At 44.1% G+C, this 24,199-nt stretch overlaps 1 protein-coding gene across 1 annotated transcript in view; it reads left to right on the top strand.

Annotated features, from left to right (window-relative positions):
- The window catches only part of Pdk (pyruvate dehydrogenase kinase), a 48,523-nt gene extending 25,460 nt beyond the window's left edge, over window positions 1-23,063 (top strand). Inside the window, exons 2-12 of the mRNA XM_077706077.1 lie at window positions 55-193; window positions 1,464-1,535; window positions 2,906-3,090; window positions 6,616-6,702; window positions 7,900-7,977; window positions 8,146-8,222; window positions 9,334-9,435; window positions 10,357-10,467; window positions 13,842-13,955; window positions 15,735-15,957; window positions 19,768-23,063. Of these exons, the coding sequence (XP_077562203.1) occupies window positions 55-193; window positions 1,464-1,535; window positions 2,906-3,090; window positions 6,616-6,702; window positions 7,900-7,977; window positions 8,146-8,222; window positions 9,334-9,435; window positions 10,357-10,467; window positions 13,842-13,955; window positions 15,735-15,957; window positions 19,768-19,769 (1,190 nt within the window). The 3' untranslated portion in view covers window positions 19,770-23,063. The remainder of the gene's footprint in view (window positions 1-54; window positions 194-1,463; window positions 1,536-2,905; window positions 3,091-6,615; window positions 6,703-7,899; window positions 7,978-8,145; window positions 8,223-9,333; window positions 9,436-10,356; window positions 10,468-13,841; window positions 13,956-15,734; window positions 15,958-19,767) is intronic.
- The last annotated feature ends 1,136 nt before the right edge of the window (window positions 23,064-24,199 follow it).

The following is a 24,199-nucleotide window of genomic DNA, read 5'->3' as shown; positions in this document are numbered from 1 at the left end:
TTTTTGGGACTGGTTGTAATGTGTGTTGCCTGTTTTTGTTTTTCCTTCTCCCAGGTGAGAATGCCTGTGAGAAAACGTCATTTGTCTTCCTGCGCAAAGAACTGCCGGTGCGGTTGGCCAACATAATGAAGGAGATCCACCTGCTGCCTTCAAACCTCCTAAGCATGCCTTCGGTGGAACTTGTCAGAAGCTGGTGAGCATCCAAGGTGGTCGAGGGTCAAAAAGAGATGACGAAATCTCTTTCGTTTCAGGGAAGGGATCAACCCTGGTGTCTGTCTGTTCGCTTGTAAAATTCGTAGTGACGATGATACCCTGGTGCCTATTTTTCCCAGATTATGTGCATCTACTGGAAGTGTATGTCGGGACTAGATCCGCGAAATCTGACCAAAATTGACGCCAGGATTACGGAAGGTCTCGATTTTCTGGCAGGTATAAAGAGTTCTATTAGGGCAAGGGCATTGACTGCCCTGTAATCAAATACCAATCTTGTCAAATATGCTGCTGTTGGGCACGTGTGCTAAATTTTATTCTTTGTTTTCTTTTTTTTTTTCCTTTTATCAACTATGCAGTCACAGCATGGAGGGTGCGGGTGATAAAACACCTTAGTGGATTCAAATGCACATAGGGGCATCATATTGGGTTCATTCTTATGCAGTTAAAGCCCCTTTATTCATATCCAACAAAGATGCAAAAGGAGTGCCAATTAAATGAACTTTGTACTAACAAATGCTCAACAAAAATGCCTTCTGCAGCATATAGAGTAGACTGAAATCACCAACTTTTAATTGGGACCCCATATTTGTTGTCGTTTTATGGTCCTGATGCGCTGAATACATTTTTGCAAGGAAATTGAATCTTGCGTATAAAAAAAAATTGTGTAAATCAGCTGAACAAGCTCTAAGCATAAAACATAAACCCTGGACTTTAATCTAATGGTAATTAGGTGACATTTACAGTTAAATTCGATGTCCTGCTCTTCATATTATGCCTATGCCATTTTGGTATTAATATGTAATTTTTAGTAAATAGCACTAATTTTAATCCTTTATGAGTGCTGTTTTGTTTTGCTGAACTAATAATGGCTGTACAGACTTTCTGTTCAGTTTGTCATACATTTCATTCTTTCCATTAGTCAAATCATGTATAAGTAATTTGTATTAATACCACTGCTCCCATAGAAGCATGTGATATTGCCATTTTTGTCACCTTATTGAATGCATAGTATTTTTAAACAGCAACTACATTCAGTTATTTGCAGAGCGAAAAAATGAGAGCAGCTGGTGGTGATAAATTTTGTTCCAAATACAGAACCTGGAACTGTCATTCATTGTTCAACTTCGTTTTAGCTGGCGAAAGGTGTTGCTCGCTGCTTCTATATTACAGGTATGATCAGTGGCTTTGCAACGTATGTCACAAGGTACGATTGCATGTCGCACAATTATTATTACATTTTTTACATGCAGGTATGAACGCAGTTTTGAGGAAATATTGGAATTCGAGAATGCTGGGAGTAACGACGAGAAGGCCATGGCAAAGTAAGTCACTGCAAAGGTGCTCGTTTGTATTTAGTTGGTTTCTGTTGGACATGCTTAGTCCTTGTTAGGAAGATATTTTTTAAATTTCCCTCCTCTTCAAGAGGTTCTTATTGCTAGCCAAGTATTGTTGCTTAATATCCAGTTAAATTCAGTGGCTCGAATTTTACTTCTACAAACTTTTAAACCTTCAAAGGACTGTTAATTTAGATTACATGCACTAGTTATGCTAAATTTGTTAAAGATATGCATATACCTTGCTTTCCATATTTTTGTTGTGTCTACAAGTGTTCAGTTACTGAGCAGTACCAGCTGACAGACTGTTATATCCCTGTCACACGGCAAATCTAATGTCATTCAAAGTGAATGACATTAGTTGTTAATGACATTCGGTTTCGCCGTGCGGGTCTACACGGCGAAACAAATGTTATTTGAGTGATAGCAGTGACAATTAGCGAGCTCAAAAAATTGAAAAGCTATATTTCAAGTACATCTACAATGTTTTCATACACAAATTTTTTTTAAAAAACATAACAAAGGATTATTTAAAAAAAATAAAAATCACAAGCTGAGACGAGTGTGCAAAACAATCCGTATATGGGTAGCACATGCATTGGGGACGAGATTTTCTTTTTTTTTAGTACTTGTTTCTCTTTCTTTATTTGAAAACTTGAAAGTTTACTAACAGTTTTTAGAAACAGTATTCTTTGGTTTATTACTGAACTTTCTTCTCTAGTGACGCGCCTTTGCTGTTGAGGCTACTCATTTGGCTGCTGAATGAGCTCCCGAACCTCAGTTAGCCGGTAAATGTCATTCGCCTCAAGTGTCATTCGGTATTCTCTTGTAGCGCCGAATTAATGACACTTAGAGCGAATGACATTTGCTCTAAATGTCATTACATCTGCCATGTGACAGGGGTATGAAGCTACTAGGACAAAACTTTTACTTTGGATCACTACTGATTGATTGGTTAATTGTGGGGTTTAACGCACCGATGATACACCTGGGCTGTGAGGTGTGCTGTAGTGGAAGGGTCCGCATTAATTTCCACCACCTGGGGATCTTTAATGTGTGCCGAAATCTCGACACGGGGGCATTTTTGCTTTTTGCCTCCATCAGAAAAACAACAGCTGCAGCCGGGTTGTAACCTGCACCCTTGGGCTCAGAAGCACAATGCCTTAGCCACTGGGCCACCACTGCATGTTGGATTGCTACTGTATTGGCCTCGATGCGATTTCTGAGCTGTCCCCTTCATGACGGGGAAACACATCATGGATATTTCCCTGCGAAATCTTTAGCCAGACGAACTTTCGGGACGTCGTTTTGCACGGGGGGACCGTTCTCACACTGCTACTGCCTTCTCTGGTTGTCAGGTTCTGCGAGGCACTGATCAAGATCCGGAACCGGCATTCCAACGTGGTTCAGACTATGGCCCAGGGTGTGATTGAGCTGAAGGAGTCGCACGAGCCCGACCCCAAGACAGAGCACAGCATACAGTACTTCCTCGACCGGTTCTACATGAACCGCATCTCCATCCGCATGCTGATCAACCAACACAGTGAGCAGGCGCCTTTCACCTTTTCACACTCTCTATTGCCCATGGAGGGAAAAATGCTCGGGAGGGGCCTTGACGCCACTTTTGGTGAAGTCTCTCCTGGTGTGTCAGGACTGAGCCAGCGCACTACTCTTCCTCATCCTCCCCTTCTGCTCCTCACCTTCACCGCCGCTACTTTTAAGTGCAGAGCAATTTAGGGGCTTACCTTGTCATCGTAGCTCGCTTGCTGGACCCAAGCAGAGCCACACGGCATTCCGTCGTAGTGGCTGTCGTCGTGGCGTAACCCAGAGGCTTTAAAAGCCAAGCGGTTTATATAGTCATAAGCGTTCGAAACTGGTGAACCGCTGGCGCTTGTCATGCATCTCCCCATTGTTTAGCCGAAAGAAAACTGCATTTGACACAAAATATACATAATTAACCGGCAGTGCCCGCGTTCATTTAGTTATAAACGCTCGTTGGGTTGGTTTTTACAAGAGTAAGCGAAAAAAAAGTGGCAGTGCAACACCGGAACATGCGGGAAGAAAAGCAAGCACAAAAAGAACAAAACTCCCGCTGGTGCAGCTTCAGGCAGGGGGCACGTGAGCACTGCTAAGGCGGGAAATTCGAATTGCATTGAGTGGTAGCAGTGAGCAGATAACGGCACTACAGCCCATTATGGCGAATCACTGCTCTGCACTTCTGACAGCTTTCACATTGAGTGGGACGGTTTTTTTGTTTTGTTCAAAGAGCAGATGATAAGGCACACTAAGGCATGCGAACACCAAACAAATTGGCCGACCCCGCGTAATTTGGTGGAAATCAGCTGTACTCACCTTCTGTGCCACTAATTTTGTTCATACCCACAGCTCTGTCGGAGCGGTAAGAAATTTTCCATGGCATGTCGCCAGGTTTAGTTGCTGTGAGTGTACAAAAATTAAGCAACACTGTCTGTGGACATCCTTAAAGTGACGTATAATACCTCCACACTTTTTGCAATGCATCGGGTACAGTAAGGGCAGCCCCAAAGTATTCTTTCCTCCGTGGTGTGTGCTGCACCTACTGGCTGCTGCATAGTTGCCTTAAAAGCCATCTGAAGGAAGCTTTTCAGCTTGGGCCATTGCAGCACAAAAGGGAGACCTCTCAGTTAGTTCTGAACTGATGTGAGTTGAATTAATTCTGATGTTATGCAGGGAAAGTTGGTACCATTTGTAGTGAACGGTAGTACTAAATGTAGGATTTCAGAAAAAAAAAAAAAAAAAATCAGCATCGAAAATTGGGTCGAATTCAAAGGAACTTCTTTTTCTTTTTTTTGCTTTGCATAGTTGTTTCTTGTGAACCAGACCAGCTGCGAAGTTGTCTTAAATTTCACATATTGGAACATATAATTAATGCGGAAAAATTTTGTTTTTTAAATTTGATACATTGCACCAACAGCGTGTAATTATGATATTTTGAGGCCTTACTTAAGCACCATTTAACACATTCACTGCGTTGTGAGTCACCGGTGGGTCATGGCCTGTGCTCCTTCTATGTGGCAGCGAAGTTACGAGCCTGCATCTGCTTGCGGATGTGATCACATGTGAGCGCAGAGATACGATTTCTTTTGCATAAGGCTATAGATAGCCAGAAGAATACTTTGCTGGTGTTAAATGTTGTGACCGACCGGTGACCCACGGCGCACTCAATGAGAGCATTTTTATGCTGCGTGTGCTGAGACTCACCGGTGGCCCACGCTCAAGAACGCTCCGTGATGTGCTTCCACCCGAGTTCGAAAATGCAGCTGATGTATATCTATATTTATTGCATTGGACATGGGGCAGGGCTGTTGTTTGCAAGGAGCAGAGTGGCGACCTATTTCTCTATTCTGTTGCTCGCCAACATTTGCCGCAGTTCTTGAAATACGTTTCGCTCGTGTTTCCTGCTGCTTGCAAACATTTTAGCATTTTTCAAATAAGCGCGTGAAACTCCAGCAAGAAAGATTGCAGCGCCATCTCATTTTGAGCAAATGAAACAGGCATAGGCGCGTGGCCCACCAGTGGGTCACACCGCATCTGGGAAATATGCCGAATGGCCCACTCCGCACGTAAAACGACACCTCAAAAAGGCATGGCACAGCAGACATGTTATAACATAAAAACAAGACGAATAAAGAAAGCAACGACATTTATGTCTGCTTTTTGGTGCATGGGACAGAGATCCACCATATTTCCCATTCCTTGTGGCATTGCCCCAGAAAAAAGAGGGGAAGGGCCCCCCCGTCTCTATTCCAGTGGCCGCGCGCCTCCTGCCATGGGGCAAGTGTGCCGCTGTGGTGGCGGGGAGCTAGTGTTGTGACCTAAGCTCAAGTGCGGACTAGGTTGCCATAAGAACCCTAGCCACAAGGAACACTGTTGTAAGTGGTGCCTAATTACATTACACTACCAGGCTAAAGTCTACCATGTGTAGTCCACATACTTCGTTCTTTCTTTCCGACAATTTTTGCCAGTTCCTTGTCAATTAAGTTGTTCCAAAATGCCGTGTCCTTTGCTCCCCCCTCCCTGCTTATTTGCTGATGTCAGCTCGCACGGCACGCTGGCAAGTCATCTAGACGGAATTCAGCGGATTGCTAGCATGTTTAACCTGTACAACCTGTGCTTGAGCAGGCAAAAAGGCAGTATTGACCATGAAATGGCTCTGAGTTAGCAAGGAAATCGATTGCAAACAAATGTGACGTTAGTGTAGTGCTTTTGTAATGCAGGGCTTTACATAAAAAGTGCTTTGTTAGACTAAACTTCAGACCTACATAGTATCCCTTCATCATAGGTTAAACAGTGTATCATTTGATATATTGCAGAACATCAAAGCACTTTAATGGCCTTGAGGATACAGTGCGTAGAGTTCACTGAGAAAATTTTAATTTTCATCACTCTAAGAAATGCATGTGGTTATGTAAGTGCTACTAGTTGGCATTGTCTTACCCTGTAAATTTACCCGTATTGTGATAAACTTTGTAAAGTTTGCGTGGAACAGCCTGACTAAAGTATGTTTATTTAGCTTTACCGCATTCTTTAATGCAGGAATAATTAGACACAAGATCGTTTTGAGGGGTTTTGTTGCAGATTTTAAAAACTTGTGTTTTTACTCCAGGAAGAGGCTCATGTTTGCTGATATTTTGTGTTCCTCTTTATCTGTTTAAAGCGCTACAGGGGCATGCAATACATTTTTGTGCATTATAGTAAATCAAGATTAACAAGCAAAGTCCTTTTTTTTTTTAATTTTATCCCTCAATTAGGAACAAATGCATGAAATTATTGCAAGTAAATGTAAAACCTTCTAAAATACAAATTATAAATGCCTTGAATATGCAAATTTTGATTCATGGCTCCATCACCATGCCACTGTTCACCTGATTTTCTTTTCATGGTTTATGTTCTCAGTGAGTAATTGCTGAAGATAATTCCCTTTTTTTACACTTATGCTAAAAAGCTCTTAACTGTATTTTCAATTCTATTTCAATTCTAATCTGATTCTATTTCCAAAACTTTGTTCCCTTTTTTTTTTCCTGCCTAGCTTCCCTATTTGGAAATGAAAACAACACGCATCCTCGCAACATTGGTTCCATTGACCGTAACTGCAACGTTTCCTCAATCGTTGAAGGTAAGTGTGCAGTTGTGCAGTAAGTAAATTACTGCATGAGTGCGAGATTTTGAGGTGGTTAAATGCCCATTGTGTGGAAAACTGTCATTGTTGTAGTCGTTATCTGGTACAGACAATGGCTGCCACTGTAAAGAGTAAATAGAAGCACACTGAGTTCGATGGTATTAAGTGCAGCGCACTTTAGGGGCTCGCCTTGTCGTCGTAGCTCGCTCGTTGGACCCAAGTAGACCCACACAGCGTTCCGTCGTTGTGACGTAACCGAGAGGCTTCGAAAGCCACGCGATTTATATAGTCATAAGCGTTCGAAACTCGTGAACCACTGGCACTTGTCATACATCTCTACGTTGCTTAGCGCAAAGAAAAATGTAGGTACATTTGAGGCAAAATATTCGTAATTAACCGTTCATTTAGTTAAAAACACTTGTTGGTTTAGTTTTTATGATAGTAAGCGAAAAAAAGTGGCAGTGCAACGTCGACACGTTCGGGAGGAAAAGCAAGCACAAAAAGAATAGAACTCCCACTGGCGCAGTTTCAGGCAGGGGGTGCATGAGCACTGCAGAGGCGGGAAATTTTGAATTGCATTTGGTGGTAGCAGTAAGCAGATAGCGGCGCTACAGCCCATTATGGTGAATCACTGCTCTGCACTTCCAACAGCTTTCACATTGAGTGGAACGGTTTAATTTTTGAACCCGGGACTCAACAGTAGGAATGTACCCAGTGTGTTACCACTGCATTAGCTCCACACATCACCAGTGATGGAAAAAAAAGTTACAGTGAGGACCGTGTGACAAACGAACATGACAGCATGTAAGTAGAACTGGTGTCCCCTAATTCTGGGAAAGCTGTTACACGTGTCATCACTCTTCTTGTTGTTGTGACAAAAGCTGAAGAAGCGAAAAGAAATAAAAAAGATGCAAACACGGTGTAGCAGTAAAGTTTGTCGAAAAGATTCACCCCAATGACAAAGAACCAAAACGAACAGTGAAGAAAGGGACAAAAATACAGTGTCATATTATCATCAGCGTGTAACACTGTTATAATTTGCGTAATGTTTCTTTTTTTTTATCCTTTTGTGTAGAAAGATTGCTTGTTGCTTGCTCAAGGTAACGGCTGTGTACTTCCTTGTTTTATGGTCGATATTAGACTTGCACATGTAGGCTAAAACTTGCGGTTGCATTCTGTTAATTTCCTTTTCAGATGCCTATGAGAACGCAAAGTTCCTCTGTGACCAGTACTATCTCACATCTCCTGGCCTGGTGGTTGAGCAGTGTGATGGTAAGGTGCTTGCAAAGTTTGCGCCTCATATACTTTCCTTTTCTTTCATTCTCATCTCTCTCTTCTTCTTCTTCTTTCAAATCTTCGGCATTCCTTTTACCTTTGTAGACCTTCCTGTGGAACACTTGCCTGCCTCGTGTTAGTAAATGACTCCTTGTCTTGTTGCAGTGATATGCCCAAATTCTCCAATCTGTGTAGACTATGTGCCGTCCCATCTGTACCACATGCTGTTTGAACTGTTCAAGGTGAGCTCCTTAGGTGCTCCTTTGTTTTTTCTTATTCACCTATGTGGCAGTGTGATGGGCAGATGTGATGGGGTTGGGGGACTTGTTGGTACGCGGCCCTTGAGGGAGTGGTAGCTTTGAACCGGTACGAAACATCATGATAGGAACGAGGGACCACTCTGACTATTGACAGTTTGACGATTTAGAGGCGCTTTTTGTGTGACTTGCATGTTGGTGTGCATGGGCGGATAGTGAGAATGTTGGTCAGGCTTTTCAAGAAAGTGAAAAGGGGACTTTGCTTCAGAGATGCGCATATGTCCGTGTGCAATTCAAATTTAAGTGGATTTACTGGATACAAAGCATTTTCAGTTACAAATGAAATGTACGGATTAATTTCGATCATACAGTTGCACATTCTCAAGTGAATGTGCCCACAAATGCAGTGACAATACTTAACAGTGTAGCATGTTGCATGCATAATGTACATAAAAAAAAGATAAAGGCTATGCCAAAGACGCATACAGTAAGAAGGAAGAAGAAGGTGTCAGGATTAAAGGACGGGAGACTCCAACTGTGTACACTGCAAAAAATAGTGTGGATGATGATAACTTGAGAAAACAGTTTCTTGGCGAATACCCAGCGTGAGCAAGAAATGACCCGCAATATCAATATATGTTGTTCATCGGGAACCTTCTTCACCTCGCCTCTTAAGCAGTCTCTCTTGTTAGCCTTTATTCTCTTGCCTTCAAGTGTCTGCCTCCTTTTACTCAGTGAGTGTAATCAAATAACTGGTAGTCAACAGCACCTTTCATTCTACCAGTGCATGCTTTGTTCAAGCTGGTACTTCATCGAGCACCATGTAGCATTTAAGTAGGTGTAGGTGCAAAATTAGCTTCGCTGCTATTGGTGTTTAGGTAATGGTTACCTTTCTGCAGCGTTCTTGCATATCCATTGCATTTCACTTGGCGTGCAATTGCTGTATCTCAACTCCTCAGTAGCATTCCATAGGAAATACCCTTCGCAGAAACATAATTTGTGTAAGAACAGAATCATTGGGCAGCTGTGTTTTATAAAGCTGTCTTAGAGTAGATTTGTTCAAGGTCATTTGCTTCTTTTGTGCCTGTGCGAACAGAACTCCATGAGGGCCGTAGTTGAGTACCACGGAACCGAGTCCGATGACTTCCCGCCACTGAAGGTGCTCATAGCTCGGGGAAAAGAGGACCTCACCATCAAGGTTTGTCTTTCTCGTAACATGGATGCACATGTCTCCTTTTGTAAGCACTGCTGTGGTGTGTGCGAGGGTTAATACATCCCACAATTTTATTTTTTATTTTTTAAGAAAAAAAGCTGCATTTTAATTGTACCAACGACGTACAAGCTGCACACCTCTTCGTATGAGCTGGAAATTGTTTCTAAGTATTTGAAGCAATTCCAAGTATTCAACGTCGCTTTAATTTCATTCGCACAATGGTAGTTCAGTGAGAACTACCTGTGCCTGCATATACTAAGTGGCTTTTTAGGCCATGGGGAATAGTTGATCAGCATGTACGGCTCTTCAATTTCCAGTGTTCACATAGCTACAGCAGTCCAGCAGTGGCCAAGCCTGTCGCAGTTTCACTATGGGGCTGGTTTTCGAGGAATCTTGCCCATAACAAAAGGGGATTTTGTGAGGAGATACGTACTTTTTTATGTCCAAAGCAGTGTAATTATTAGGAAAAATGACATGTTATTGTGGCAGCCAAAATGTCGCAAAGCTTCCAGTACCACAACATGGCGCACATTTTCATTCCATTGAGTGGTGCGTTTTAGGGTCAAAAAAGAACAAGCACGCATAGCCATTGTCTGTGACTTGACCACGCTCTACACAAGCTTGATATGAGGCTCTGTTGGTCCACATTAAAATCTAGAGATTGGGAGTTCTGCACTTATTGCCGTGTGATAATGACCGGCGCCTCATGGATAACTTTATCGCTTTAGTGCGAATTCATAGTGCAAGTTCGTAGCTTATAGCGAAAATTCGAATTCAATAAGCAGATTTGTACTTCTTGCGTGATGAAAAAAGGTTGCTTGACGCACATGCGCTTTTTGCACGTTTAATGTAGCATTTCGTTGTCTGAGTTTTGTTCTGTGTGGTTTTCTTTAATCCTGATTGCAGCTTTGTGACAAAGGTGGAGGCATTCCGAGGTCATGTACAGAGATTCTGTTCCAGTACATGTACTCCACCGCCCCTCAGCCCTCTGCTTCGGGGCTCAACTCGGCGCCTCTGGTGAGTGCGCACCTGCATCGTAGTGGCTACCAAGTGAAGCAGCTACATTTTAAGTGCAGAGCACTTTAGGGGCTCGCCTTGTGATAGCTCGCTTGCTGGACCAAAGTAGAGCCACACGGCATTCCGTCGTAGCGACTGTCGTCGCAGCATAACCCAGAGGCTTCGAAAGCCAAGCGGTGTACATAGTCATAAGCGTTCGAAAGTCGTGAATTGCTGGCGCTTGTCATACATCTCCCCATTGTTTAACGCTAAGAAAACTGTAGGTACATTTGAGGCAAAATATACGTAATTAACCGGTAGCTCCCGTGTTCATTTAGTTAGGAACACTCGTTGGGTTAGTTTTTATGATAGTAAGCGGAAAAAAGTGGCCGTGCAACACCGGCACGTGCGGGAGGAAAAGCAAGCACAAAAAGAACAGAACTCCCTCCTGCTGGCGCAGTTTCAGGCAGGGGGAGCAAGAGCACTGTGAAGGCGGGAAATTTGAATTGCATTGGGTGGTAGCAGTGAGCGGATAACCGCGTTACAGCCCATTATGGTGAGAGAGAGAGAGAGAGAAAACTTTATTATGAACAGATGGGTTAAGGAGACGGGGTGGCCACCAGGCTGGTGGCGACTAAAGCAGCTCGTTCAACCAATAGCTCCTGGGTGGCCAGGTCGGAGCTGCCCAGCGCCTCCTCCCACTGCTCGCTGCTGGTGATTGGGGGGAAAGGGTCTTGAGGGCATTCCCACATGCAATGGGTGAGTGATGCATACGCACCACAAAGGGGACATTCGGGAGAGGGGAATTCTGACGGGCGAATGTGGTGGAGAAGGGATCTCGTTGGGAAGGCTCCCGTTTGAAGGAGTCTCCATGTTCGCACTTTATGTTGTGGAAGAGATGTATGGGATGGTGGGTAGAGACGACGGGAGAGACGGTAGTGCTCTGTAATATCATTATGGCGAATCACTGCTCTGCACTTTCGGTAGCTTTCATATCGAGTGGAACAGCTTTAATTTCGCGCTTGCCTCTTTTGCCTAAACACTTGCTAAGTGTGTGCTGGAAAAGAGAAATACGGCTTAAACAACTGAATCCAAATCATGTCCAAATTGTTTCAGGAATCATGTACAAATCATGGTTTAAGACAGAATGCTTTTAAAGGAGCCATGAAGAGAAAATGCAAGTTGGTTTTATTCGAAAGATTTCGTTTTTATAGTGCCCCCAGCGCTTGTCCGGATACAAACGGTGCTTTATTCACTGAGAAATTAAACAATTTAGGTTAAAATTTTAATTTTTCCCGCTCAATCGTGCGTTTTCGTGGTCCCAAATGACATCACAGGAACCGACCGCTCTGCAGCCTAGAGTACCGTCATTCACGCATCCGCCGTACAGGGTAGAGACACGTATACGCTGGCGCCGCCATTTTCGGTTGCTCGCTCGCGGCCGAAGCAAGTCATTGTGTGAAAACCGCGCTAAAATTGTCGCCGCAACGCGGTTTACTGAAGAAGTTTGAATCATATTGTCTGTTTCGCGTTGCTAGGTCTCGTGGGAAACGAAAAGAATAACGCGTTGAGCCCGTTGGCCCAATTGCGGCGGCACGGGACCGTTCAAAGGTTGTCTCCCCCCTGTACAGCGGTGTCGGTTTGTTTCCGCGTTTCTTTACGTTCCGTAACCTAGATGGCGCCACCATACCGTGGCAAGCGTTTGGTTTGTTTTTGCCCGCATTTAAACCTGGCTTGTTTTTGTTCTGGGAGAAAATATTCGTTCCCTGAAACAGTGCTCGCTCGACAAATGGGGTCACGTAAGACACCGTTGCTTGCGTCAATCGGCCAGTGTCGTCTGAGACAACGGAGGCAACCCCAAGCCCCGTAGTGCTGTGCAGCTAAACCAAGCATGCTGTGCGCAGTACGAACAGCAGAACGCATCGGTACTTCTATGTTTACATGTGCTTTCATAACTTCCACTGTTTGTCCCATCATTCTTATTGCTTTGTAAAGAATGTGCCCTAAATTTAAGCGCAAATCGCTCGTTCGTCTAGTTTGTAAGCTCTACCTAATTTGCGTCTGCTTCTGCCAGCCTCCGCCAATCGCAGAGCTTAGCTCATGTGACATCATAGGTTCTGTTGCGGGAAATGAGCTGGTGGGTCGCATGACCATTCCCGTTTTTCCTAATTATGTAGCTTATTTGAGCGAAGTTTACGTTAAAAGTGGTGTCAGTATGATTCTAACGAGACAGTCTTTTGAATGAACCAAAGTTGTGTTTTCTCTTCATGGCTCCTTTAAGAGGGATGGCTAGAAAAATGAGCCTTAGTTTGTACTGCACACCAGTGCGAAAAAAGACGTGGACGAAGGGAACGGACAGGACGAGCGGTGTCCTGTCCGTTCCCTTCGTCCACGTCTTTTTTCATGCTGGTGTGCAGAATGACGCCATACCAACTTGCCCAGCTCACCACTCTCTTAGTTTGTACTCGTGCGCTTGAAAGGCCTAGCCTTGTGCCAGAGCTTCATAATACCATTAATGTTGCGCTCACTCGCGTTATGGGCTGCCAGATGCCAGTGGGGGGGCCACATGTGTAACACAAAAAATTCCTCTGCCAGTCTTTGCATATTTTTGTACAAATGAGATTTACTTATTTGGTGTAACGTGCCCAGCTAATGCAGGCAGTGTAAAGCAGTCTGTGTTAGTGGCTGTGTTTTGCCAAATGTTATATTTAGCTTAATGTTCCATATAAAATGGGGGAAAAAAAGCATTCATGGGATGACTTTCGGGTTGTCATTAAAGACTTTGCTAAAAGAAATCTTTCTGCATGTTTTTACTCACATCCTTATATGCCCTCCATTTTCATATGTATGCAGCAAAAAATGTGTGTTTCATTAGTGCACTTTTGCTTGTTCATGACATTATATTGCATCTGCCCCTAACACCCCCCCCTCCCCCCCCCCCCACTCCCCATATTTTTCTGTACCATTGTTTTAGATGCGACGGCACCTCATTCACTCGCCTTGTCCCTCCATATGGCGTTGTCGTTGTCCGTCCACACCCCTCCCCCATTCTCCTCGCCGCGCGAGCTGCGCTCTCCGCCGCTCACCCCTCTCCTCTCCGATAGCGAACACTCTCTCGCAAGGGGCATTGAATTCGATTCGATTCGATTGGCTTGGCTTGGCTTGGCTTGGATTGGATTAAAGTGGATTGTGTTGGATTGTGTTGCGTCATAGCCGTGCCACGTTGCGTCATAGCCGCGGCAGGGGGTTCACGACACGTTTCACGCGATGGGAGAATCAACCTAACGGAAACAACAATGGAACCCCCTATGCATCGCATCTACACAGGGGTTCCCGCGAGGGGAGGTGGGAGTAATTTTTATTACCACTTTTAACACCTTCTAATGCAATTTCAGGCTGGCTATGGCTATGGATTGCCTCTGTCCCGGCTATATGCCCGCTACTTCCGTGGGGACCTGATTCTGACCTCGTGTGAGGGATACGGCACGGATGCCATCATCTACCTCAAGGTCAGTGTTTCTTGACGACGGGATGCCAAAAATTTACCATTCCTTCCTAAGGAAAGTTGAGAAAAACGCGAAAGCTAGAAGCGCATCCAACCTTTGCTAAAAGTACGTCCAATCAGTCGTCAAACCTTCAAAGATCCAAATCGCAAACGAAGAGTGAACCCATGCAATGATTTTTTTTGCGCACGTAAGCAAACACATCTACGAATGATTGTGGTTTATGAGATAAAGGTATACTATTGTACTCCTCCTTCATGATCGATACGTGTATGAATGTCGTATTTAGAACCGTTCCTTTTTACGATTTTCAAGTACCTGTTTGGACACAATGAAAGCCTGATTTCATGCAAGTGGTGTATGTCGAAAGATCTTGTCAGAGCGTTTCAATCGTACGACCAGTCTATGGGGAAATGCATTAGCTTTTTGACAGAACACCGTTGATCCCACTAAGAAAGTTTTCAATTTAATTACAGGAATTGGCGGTTATTACTACTATGTTGGTTAAGTGCCGAACTCTGTCTGCATCTTTGTTGCCACGAAAGGGAATGGGGAAGACAAGGCAAATTAGATTGTGTGAATATTACGGCTGGCATAACCGTTGGAGTATGTGTATACATGGGGGTAGGAGTATTAGAAGTTAACAAGGCCAGTATCTCGCTTGCACCAGGTAGCCTGGCATGCTCTGCGTATTTAGTATCTAGTTTCTTGAGCTGCTGGTGGGATCATTGTGAAGCTATTGACTTCAATTATAAATTCTACACAGGGGCTGCATTCTTTTTTGGCGCACCTGCACGGTTGAGCACAGGGACGTGTACTGTGGTTTTTGCCAACACACGTGTTTTGGCAAAAACTTGTCAGAAACTTGGCAAAAACTGCGTAGTACTGCACAGTTTTTGCCAAGTGTTGCTTTAATAAGCATGCACGGCTAAGCTCGGCAGTGGCTTGAGGTTACTGCACCATGGTTTAGAGGTTCTGCACTCTTCTATTTCCACTGATCTTGGGAGGAGAGTGAAATAGCCATGCTGACGGAAGGAATGGGATGTAATTGGCACTGAATAAAGATAAAATCGTGGGTGCAGGTGAACATTTTGTTTGATTCTGTGGTCACTGAAACCAAAACTGGAATTTAAGGTGTCAAAGGTCAGAGGGGCCGCACACTCTGTGCAAAGCAGTGCTTGTGCTAGAAATTTGATTGTTTTCTTGACTGAGTATGGCTCTTCGCCTTTTTAAGTATTTCATGACATTGTTAAGTGTCAGTGGCATAAATCATAGGGAGTTCAGGGGAGTCTTGACCCGCCCCCCTCCATTTCACAAAATATTTCTCAAAACCTATATTTATAAAAACAATACGGCCACCAATGCAAAATGTGTGTCGTCCCCCACCCCCTGTGATTTTTCGGGATTTACAGCACTGTTAAGTATTTAAGTATCCTACCACCATCTTCTGGTGTGCCAGGTGCATTGAAAACTTCATTAGAAGTGTGAGGTACAGGTTATCAGCGCATCACATAATCAAATTTACCTGTGATGTTATGTGCTTCTGTTAGGGAAATGACAGGGTTTCATCTGAACAGCCTAATTTTTAAGCAAATCTTTCTTCTTGCCTGCTTATAATTTTGCCGAAAAGAAGATGAGTGCACCAGGGGCAACTCTGGTGGGCCACCAGGGTTGAATTGGGACAGTAGAAATGATGGGCGAGCTCCCAGCACTGCAGCCAGCAGAAGCGTGTAAAGGCCATGGTGGGGTTACTTGTTGAGCGACCTTCTGCCCTCTCGTGCGCAGGCACTGAGCAACGAGGCAAACGAGATGCTGCCCGTGTTCAACAAGACGTCGAGCAAGCACTACAGCTCGGCCGTCGGGGCCAAGGACTGGATCTCGCCCCCGCCGCCGCAGCCCAGCCCGACTCCCCCGCACGGGCTGCGCCACATCTCCAACCTGCCCCTCAACATCGCCACCAAGCAGTCGCTCGTCGCACGCAAGTTCTCCCAGGAGCACAAGAACAAGTGTGAGGAGACTGCTGCAACCGGGAAGGGGGGGGGGGGGGGGGGGGGGCGCAGTGTGGCTGTAGAGAAAATCATTCGTGCCGGCAGTTTGTCACATCTGCTCTTGCAACTACTGTATTTGCACATGAATAACGCGCCCTCGAATATAACACGAGAGGAGCACTTCTGGTCCTTTGGAAAATGAAAATATATATTACGATTATAACGCGAAGTAATGAGATGTTGTCATGAAGCTTGCCGGTCTCATGTGCAAGCTCTCTGGCTCTGAGTTGCACAAGCTTAGCGTTTACAGGCAAAAACTGGCTGCAACGTTTGCGGACGACTTCTGCCAGGTCATTCCGGAGTTTACGATAGCGGCCGTTCCTGGGTCCACGGAACGCTTTACGAGTCGGTGTGGCTTGAAAGATGCAATCACGACACTTCCTCCAACCTGGAATGGTTGCCTCGCTTAGTCCGAGATGGCGTGCCGCTCTTGAATTTCCCTGCTCTTCAGACGGCAGGATCGCCCGTTTCTTAAAAGCGGCGGTGTACTGATTTTGCCTGTTCCTTGCGGCGTCTCAGAAGGCAGAAGCAAGTACGAACAGGACAAAGCACAATGAGGAGCCAAGGCTGCGCCACGCGCACGTTAGCTCTCGCCTCTTTACCAGAGTTCCTGGTCATTTGACCAATACCAATGTTGCCAATGGCATTCTCAAAAGAAGCCGGCGCTGAAGCGTAGAACGGTGGGTTCGCGGCTCACGTTCCAGGCATGATATATTCTGAGGCATGTGCCAAGGATTACGGTATTTGAAGAAAGAGGAAGAAAGAAAGGCGAGGGAAAAAGCTCGTGCTATGTTCGAGCCCGAATATAATACGAAGGGCGTTTTGGAGGCACAAAAATCACGGGAAAAAAATTTGGGTTATATTCATGCAAATACGGTATGTCCTCTAATGGAGGTTTGGCTGTTTTCTTTATGGGCTGCACAACAGCATGCTCACTTTTGGGAAACACAAAGCATAAGCAAGGTCACCTTGAGTGGTGTTTTTTTGTTTTGGAATGTAAAAACCAGTGGGCAAGGTCACTGCGTAGAAGAGAAAGGACACACAGATGGCCGTTCACAACTGTTTAATTCGGCAAAACTCCCCAACTGAACGCATCTTTCTGAAATGGTGTAGGCACAAATGAAACATCCCCCTCGCTCTGGGGTCCACGAAAGCAAAGCAAAGCTAGACCACTCTTACAGGTGTTGCGCTTGCTGCTCTGCACTAAGAAAAACTTTTTTATTTATTGTCTCTGATTACCAGGAAAAGTTCACTAATCCTTTTTTTTTTATCGTAAAGTCTCTTTTATTATATCATATCATACACCGACCAGACTGGCCAATGTTACTGGGACAGTTTACATTGGCCGGTCTGGTTGGTGCGACGAGAATAGAGTTCCCACAAATCTAGGGTGACCACCTTTTTACTAGTGATGAACAGAAGGGGGATTAATACAGCACGATGAAAAATGAACTAGAAACATTTCTGCCTTAACTTTTCGTGAGAAATTCTCACTTGCAATATTTTTCGCCTATGCAACGGGAACATGGTGTAATTCATACAAGTTAAAGATACACATATCCCATGTCTGCTCAGGCAGCTTTAAATTATAGCCGCCCACGAGCAATGAACTGCCACACCCCGCCTGGCACAATGCTAGCGACCGTGCGCCAACTCTGAGAAAGATGGGGGGTGGGGGGGGGTCTGTGACACCCTGCATGCATCCACGAGTCAAAATCTCCCTGCTGGCAATGCAGCCAGTGACAGAGGAGGTGCCGCTCGGTACCAACTAAGCGGTCACTGCTGTGTTCATGTATCGCCGTAAGTGGTGCAGCTACAACCGTGACTCGGGTGACCAAACTGAGCTTTCTCCTGGACTTCTGGGTGAAGATGCTGGCCATTTAGTATGCAAGCACTGAACTTGTGTACCATGATGACTAATTGAATGCATCACTCTGCAGTTCTGGGAGTGCACGCTCTCCCAGATATAATGTCACCTCCCTGTTTGCCCGCGAAGTGTGGGATTCTAATGGCTGACCACACGACTGACCTTAGCAGTACGCGGGACATTTTTAAAGATTCTTGTATCTCTTTAAAGATTCTTGTATCGCGGGACACGGGACGATAGCTTTCAGTGTGGGACTGTCCCGCGAGTCACAGGACAGGTGGTCACCCTACAAGCATAGCACGTGTCTCAACAATGGCACGGGAAGCCTGGCGTTAACATTGATGAGCCATGCAGACAAAATACAAGTTTGTTTTATTTAAAAGATTTCGTGTTTTATAGTGCCCCATTGCTTGTCGGGCAGCAAATGATTCTGTCTTCACGGAGAAATTAATCAATTTAGATTGAGATTTTGATTCTCCTGCTAAATCGTGTGTTTCCGTGACTTCTGCCATGAAGTCATAAGCGCGCGTATTCAAACAAACTTCCACTGCGTCATTGGGCTCTGCAGCCTTGCTTGCCGCCAGTCCTCCCAGGTGGCGCTACCATACTCAGCCGTGGACCATTGTGCGCCGTTGCTTTGTTTTTGACCGTATTTGCTCCTGGCTTGTTTTTGCTACTGTAGAAAGTATTCGTTTCGTGAAACATGAGGTAGCCTTGACAAACACAGTCACTTAAGACAGCGTCGCTTACACCAATTGGCCAGTGTCGTGTAAGACAACTTCAAAGCGGTGTACAGCTGTACATCTAAAACAAGAATAATGCGCCCAGTACCAACAGCAGTGTACATTGGTACTTTTATGCTTATGTGTATTTTCGCAACGTGCATTGTTTACCGCACCATTTTTACCGCTGCAAAATGAATATGCATTACATTTAGGCGCAAGTAGCTCGCTTGGCAATCTTATAAGCCCTGCCTAACTTGCGTTTGCTTTTCCCGGCCTCAGCCAATTGCTCAGCTGGGCATGTGACATCATAGATTCTGTTGTGGGAAATGAGCTAGTGGGACGCATGGCCATTCCTTTTTTCCCTAATTATATAGTTTATTTGAGCGGAGTGTGCATTACAAGCGGTGTCAGTATGATTCTAACGAGGCAATCTTTCGAGTAAACCAAACTCGTGCTTTGTCTACATGGCCCCTTTAAGTGAGTTGGTGTTCCGTATTTTTTAATTCTCAGTGCAAACAACAAACAAACAGAGGAAAGGGAGAAGAAGACACACGGGTGATGACTTACAACTCACGTTTATTGCTGTCGCATCTTGCATATAAATACAGCAGATATCAAGGCAACAAGGAATCGGAAACATAACATGCGAAAACAAAACAACAAAATTCACAACTACACTTGCTGCCATTGCTTACAAAGCGTCAAGATAAGTGATTTCCTTGATTTGATTTGTGGCAGCATTTTCGCGACAGCTTTGTTGTTTTGTTTTTGCATGTTATGTTTCCGATTCCTTCTTGCCTTGATATCTGTATTGATATGCCAGATGCCACCGCAATAATCTTCAGTTGTGAGTCAGCACCCATGTGTCTCGCTCTTCCTATCATCTTTGTTGTTTGTGCTGTGAATTCAGGAATCTCTAGCGTTACATCTTTGTCAGTTTAGGTAAAAGGTAATGAGGAACTGTTAGCTTATTAAAAGTAGAAAAAATTAGCTTGTTCTCACATTGAAAAGCATGTTCCGAAATTGAAAAGCAAGCCAAGCTGCACAAGGGAAAGTGTGTAAGAATTTTTAATATAAAATGAGAAAACATTGAGCGTAATGCTTTACAATGTGTGTGTGTGTGTGTGTTTTCTGTTCGTACTTGTAATGACATTTCTTTTTTTTTTTTCTTATTCCAGGAACTTGTGAGCCGATGAAACCAAACTGACCTGTGCATCTTGTCCACATGGTTGAACAGTGGTGTGGCGTTTGTCAACATGGTTGACATTTGTAAATAGTAGTCCTTGGAAGACTGCCTTCTCTTATTACTCTGTATGAAAAAAAAAATGCTTTTTTTTATTTTTGTTTCGTGGGCACACAACTTTGTTTGTGTTACCTTAGTTAACAAAACTGGCAAAGACACAAGACAAAATATATGTGTGCGAGATTAAAGGGAGCCTAAATCATTGTTGTAAAAGCAAGTTGGCCTGTATCAGCCACTTACAATGCAGAGAATGCCATTTTAATGCTCTAGGTTGCAGAATTTGGTGTTTGTTATTTCGGAAAATGCTGAAACCGTGACTGTGGGCATTGCCGCAGAATTCATTTTTTTTGAGAAACGATTTGTTGACATAGCAAATCTTGAGTGGCAAAACACAATTGGTGAAACTAATCTTGACATTTGCCTGAAAAAAAATTGGCCTCATATTTGCTCCTTTCGTTGCAAATGTTGACAAAAGACAATAGTCTTTCGTCGACATTTGCAAAGTAAATGCCTCCCTTCACTTTCCCGCTGGCCTCTCATGCTGTTCCTCTCCCGTCTCGTTCCTCCCAAGGCAAACACACTAGAGGTTTGCTCAAGTCAATTTAAATTTACCACGTTCCACTGCCTCAGGCCGGGTGCCTCGATGCCAGCGCTGCCATACAGCAGAGATGCTTATAGACGTTTTTAGAACCACGTTTCCCTTCTCCACATGTATTCCAAGCAGATCGTGGAGCCTATCAGTAGAAGCTTTCGTAACTGTTGCCGTTTGATTTCTTATAACGCCGCCAGAAACCATAGTGGCGCAGACGACAGCAGGCAACGGAGTGAATTTTTTTTTTATGCAGTGGATGTAGTATTTCATTTGCTATTGTAAAAATCAAGCATCCATGGATTTTTTTTATAAAGGAACACTGCAAATATCACTTATGTATTGATTTTCTGCTTCACATTTGCGTAATGTTTTGTTCTTGTTCAACATGTCGACAAGTATGAACATTGCCACCAGGCTTAGACGTTTAGATTTGGCTGTGGGTATGTAAACCTATTGTGCAGCCTCTGTTTCACCTTGGCCGGGTGGCTGACAGACAGACCAAAATTTTCACGTTTAAGTAGCCAAAGAAGAAAATGTGAGGCAGGGCAACGCCACCTGCACAATATTCCTTCTCACGTCACGTACTTTTCAATGGGAACAGTAGGGAAGGCTAGTTCGGCTGCTCATCCGCGATGCAGCAAGCGGAAGCAAATGACACTGCTTGAGCTTGGCATGCTGCTTGCCGGGCACTATGAAACATCTTAAAACAGCACGAAAGAGATGAGAAAAAGAAAAGAATACACAGGACTAGTACAGGCAAACACTGGCAGGCAGACACTGCGATACATAACATGGATGTGTAGAAGCATCACCTCACGCAGGCTAGACAAACCCTGTAAAATGTTTCTGGTAGTTTGATGAGAGTGATGCTGCCAAGCGAGACACTGCTTGCATGTAGGCTAGTGCGCGAGAAAGGTCAAGAGAGCAACGTGAAAGTGCAAGAGAGAGCAACGTAAAAGTGGCTCTTTCGCCTTTTTCGGCTGATGTGACACAATGCTATACAGATGGTGTTGGGTACGGACATAAAAAAAAACTGTGGTTGATTCTTCTGTCATAGGAACCGGGAAAAACACGAAAGGGAAATGTGCAGCGAAATCTGCAGCTGAGCATGATTTGTGGGTCAGCGGCTGTTTTGTGGGCGTGCTTGGCGAGCGACGTCATGCTGGCGGGTTGCTTCGGAAACGTCATTTCCGGTACGGATACGACGTCAGTAAAATCTTGGTGTATCCAGGCATAAAACACTTTCGTGTTAAAATATAGAACCAGAAAACGAACAGCCCTAAGTAGTATAACGTACTTTTTAGTAATTAAAGTTGCTTCCCCACAAGAAGACCCTGTGTGCAGGGGTGCACCCTTTACAGGCCGCTTGCTTCGCTGTACTGGCGTCACGTCCGTGACGGGTATGACGTGCGTGAAATCTTTGTGTATCCCGGAATAAAACACTTTCGTGTTAAAATGTAAAATAAATCGGCGTATGAACACCTGCTGAGTACATGTTCCTCAGAATTCTTTAGACTTGCCTCATATCGGTGCACCTTAGGTGAAGTCACTAGCACACAATTGCACGTGTTCAACCCTATGTGAAGGTACAAACTGGTTATCACTTATTTCTGAAATCTGTCTGATGCTAGGGCCGTTGTGTAACGTGAAATGTGTCTCTGTCCAGTGCATACATATATGTTTTTCAGTCTTTGTGTACATTTAGCATGCAAAATACCCACAGTAATACTGTCATTGTAACGAGTTTAATGTTTCTGTGATCTAGACGTCAAAGTCGTGATGTCATGTGCAAAACTGCTTCCTTATTGCTTTCCGGTTTTGTATAGTATATGAAATTAAAGGGATGTGGGTGGTTGATACTGTTTAAGTTATTGATCTTAAATATTGTATTTTAGGTCAGTGAGAAGGTCTTTGGTGGCCACTTGAGTGGAATGTGTACTGAGTATGCCTTTTTTACGCTAGTTGCACCCAACCCCTGGCATGGTAAGAGGTCTGTGTACAATCCCTTTGAATTTGTGCGTTTAGTCAGTGAGAAAGGGACGTGTAAATGGCTCTCAATTCTGAAGAAAAAAAAACACAACAGTACCTTTGTAAGTTGCATATATGAGATGTGCACTCTGGTGTCCAGAAGGATTACCTCAGTACTTCTTTGATGTTCACACTGACTGAAAGAAGTCTTGCTAACATTACAAGCAGGGACACAAAAGCAGTGCTTGTACGACCTAGCTAAGGACTATCTCATTTCACAATGTCATTTCACGGGACCCTCGTTGAGTGTGGTGTTGTTGGTGTTGGTTGTTATTTAAGAGCTGTAATATAGCCAAAGTGTACTAATATAACAGTTTGTTACTGAAGCCTATGATTGTTAAAATGCAGCAGTTCACACTGCTTGCACTAAATGTGCTGAATGTAGACGACATAAATGTTGAGCCACTGACGTGGCCCGAGTGTCCTTTTCCCTTTGAATAGAGCGTGTGCAATTGTGTTTACTACAACAAAATGTGTTGTGCAATGAGGGGGTGGCTAGCATATTAAACATGAGCCCAGTGCAGTTGCTGTTCTAAGCTCTTTACACTGCTGACAGGGTGAGCCATTTTTATGTGCAAGTGGAAATAAATATGTTCTGTTTGACCACCGTAGTGAGGCATTCACTCGTTGCAGGCAAAATATTCAATCATCTCGTAGTCCATGGGCGCTGAGATATGAAAGTATAGTAAATAATTCTTTATTTACAGTAATCGTAGCTCTGCACAAACATTCTCTGCAATCAAGGCTTTGTACCAAGTTTCAAACTGAATCGTTTGAACATGTTGGATGATGGCTCTACTTTGAGCAACAAACCATGAGAACTGCACGCTTACAGAAAAAACATGCACACGCTGTGCAGTAGATTTGTTTTAACAGCACAGCTGTTATACTAGCCGTAATTTTAGTGTTGCAGGAAAAAAAAAAAAAACGGAGTGCTCGTGAGCGCGTGCCTTTGCACCGACCGCCAAGTGTTCCTGGCATGTGCAGTGGCTTCAGCAAAAAAAAGAAAAACGTGGCAACAACCACAAGGAGCGAGAAAATGCCGAGAGCTCGTGAGCGTGAGCCTCGTGGCGACCGCCGAGTTCCGTCTCGCCCAGTGGCTTTAGAAAAAAAAAAAAAAAAAGCACTATTGTCAAGCGTTCCTGCGCATGTACTTCTTGGCATGAGGACACGATATCGATGCATATTACAATGACTAATACTAGCACAGTGCAAAGCAATGACGGAACATGTAAATAAACAATTTAAAACTTGCACAAATGCATAATGTGTCCGTCAGAGCTCGCGTATAAAGAAATCCTGCAGCTTCACTATGGTTCAAGCCTTGCGCGACTTGGTGCAAGCTTTGCCAGTTGTGCTAGTAGAAGTCTGCAAAGCTGAGGATGACCTTGCATCCACCACTCGCCGCGAAGACGGCCTCTTCGATGCATATGACGACGATTACCAGCACCGCAATTATGAAAATAAAGAATTATACTGCAACTTAACTATGTGTTCGGCAATTCTCACCTACAACAGCTTCGCCATTTAATTTTTGCATATGATGCAAGCTCCCCTGAATTTTTTCTTCATGGAAGCAAGCAAACAAAAACAAGGCGTGCGACTATAATCTACATCAAAGATTTTCATGCAATTTCAAGCGACAATTATAAAAATAAAATCAGTAATACGTGTGCATCACAGCAGCCTTCTTCAATGGCATGCAGTTCTGCGATAAACTGCACAAAATGGTTTTCGTCGTGAATGG

This window comes from Haemaphysalis longicornis, unplaced genomic scaffold (genome assembly GCF_048455015.1).
Source record: "Haemaphysalis longicornis isolate Haplotype H1 unplaced genomic scaffold, Haemaphysalis longicornis Haplotype H1 scaffold_4, whole genome shotgun sequence".
In the NCBI taxonomy this organism is placed as follows: domain Eukaryota; kingdom Metazoa; phylum Arthropoda; class Arachnida; order Ixodida; family Ixodidae; genus Haemaphysalis; species Haemaphysalis longicornis.
Note: the sequence above shows the minus strand (reverse complement) of the source record. Positions and strands in the feature narration are given on the sequence as shown.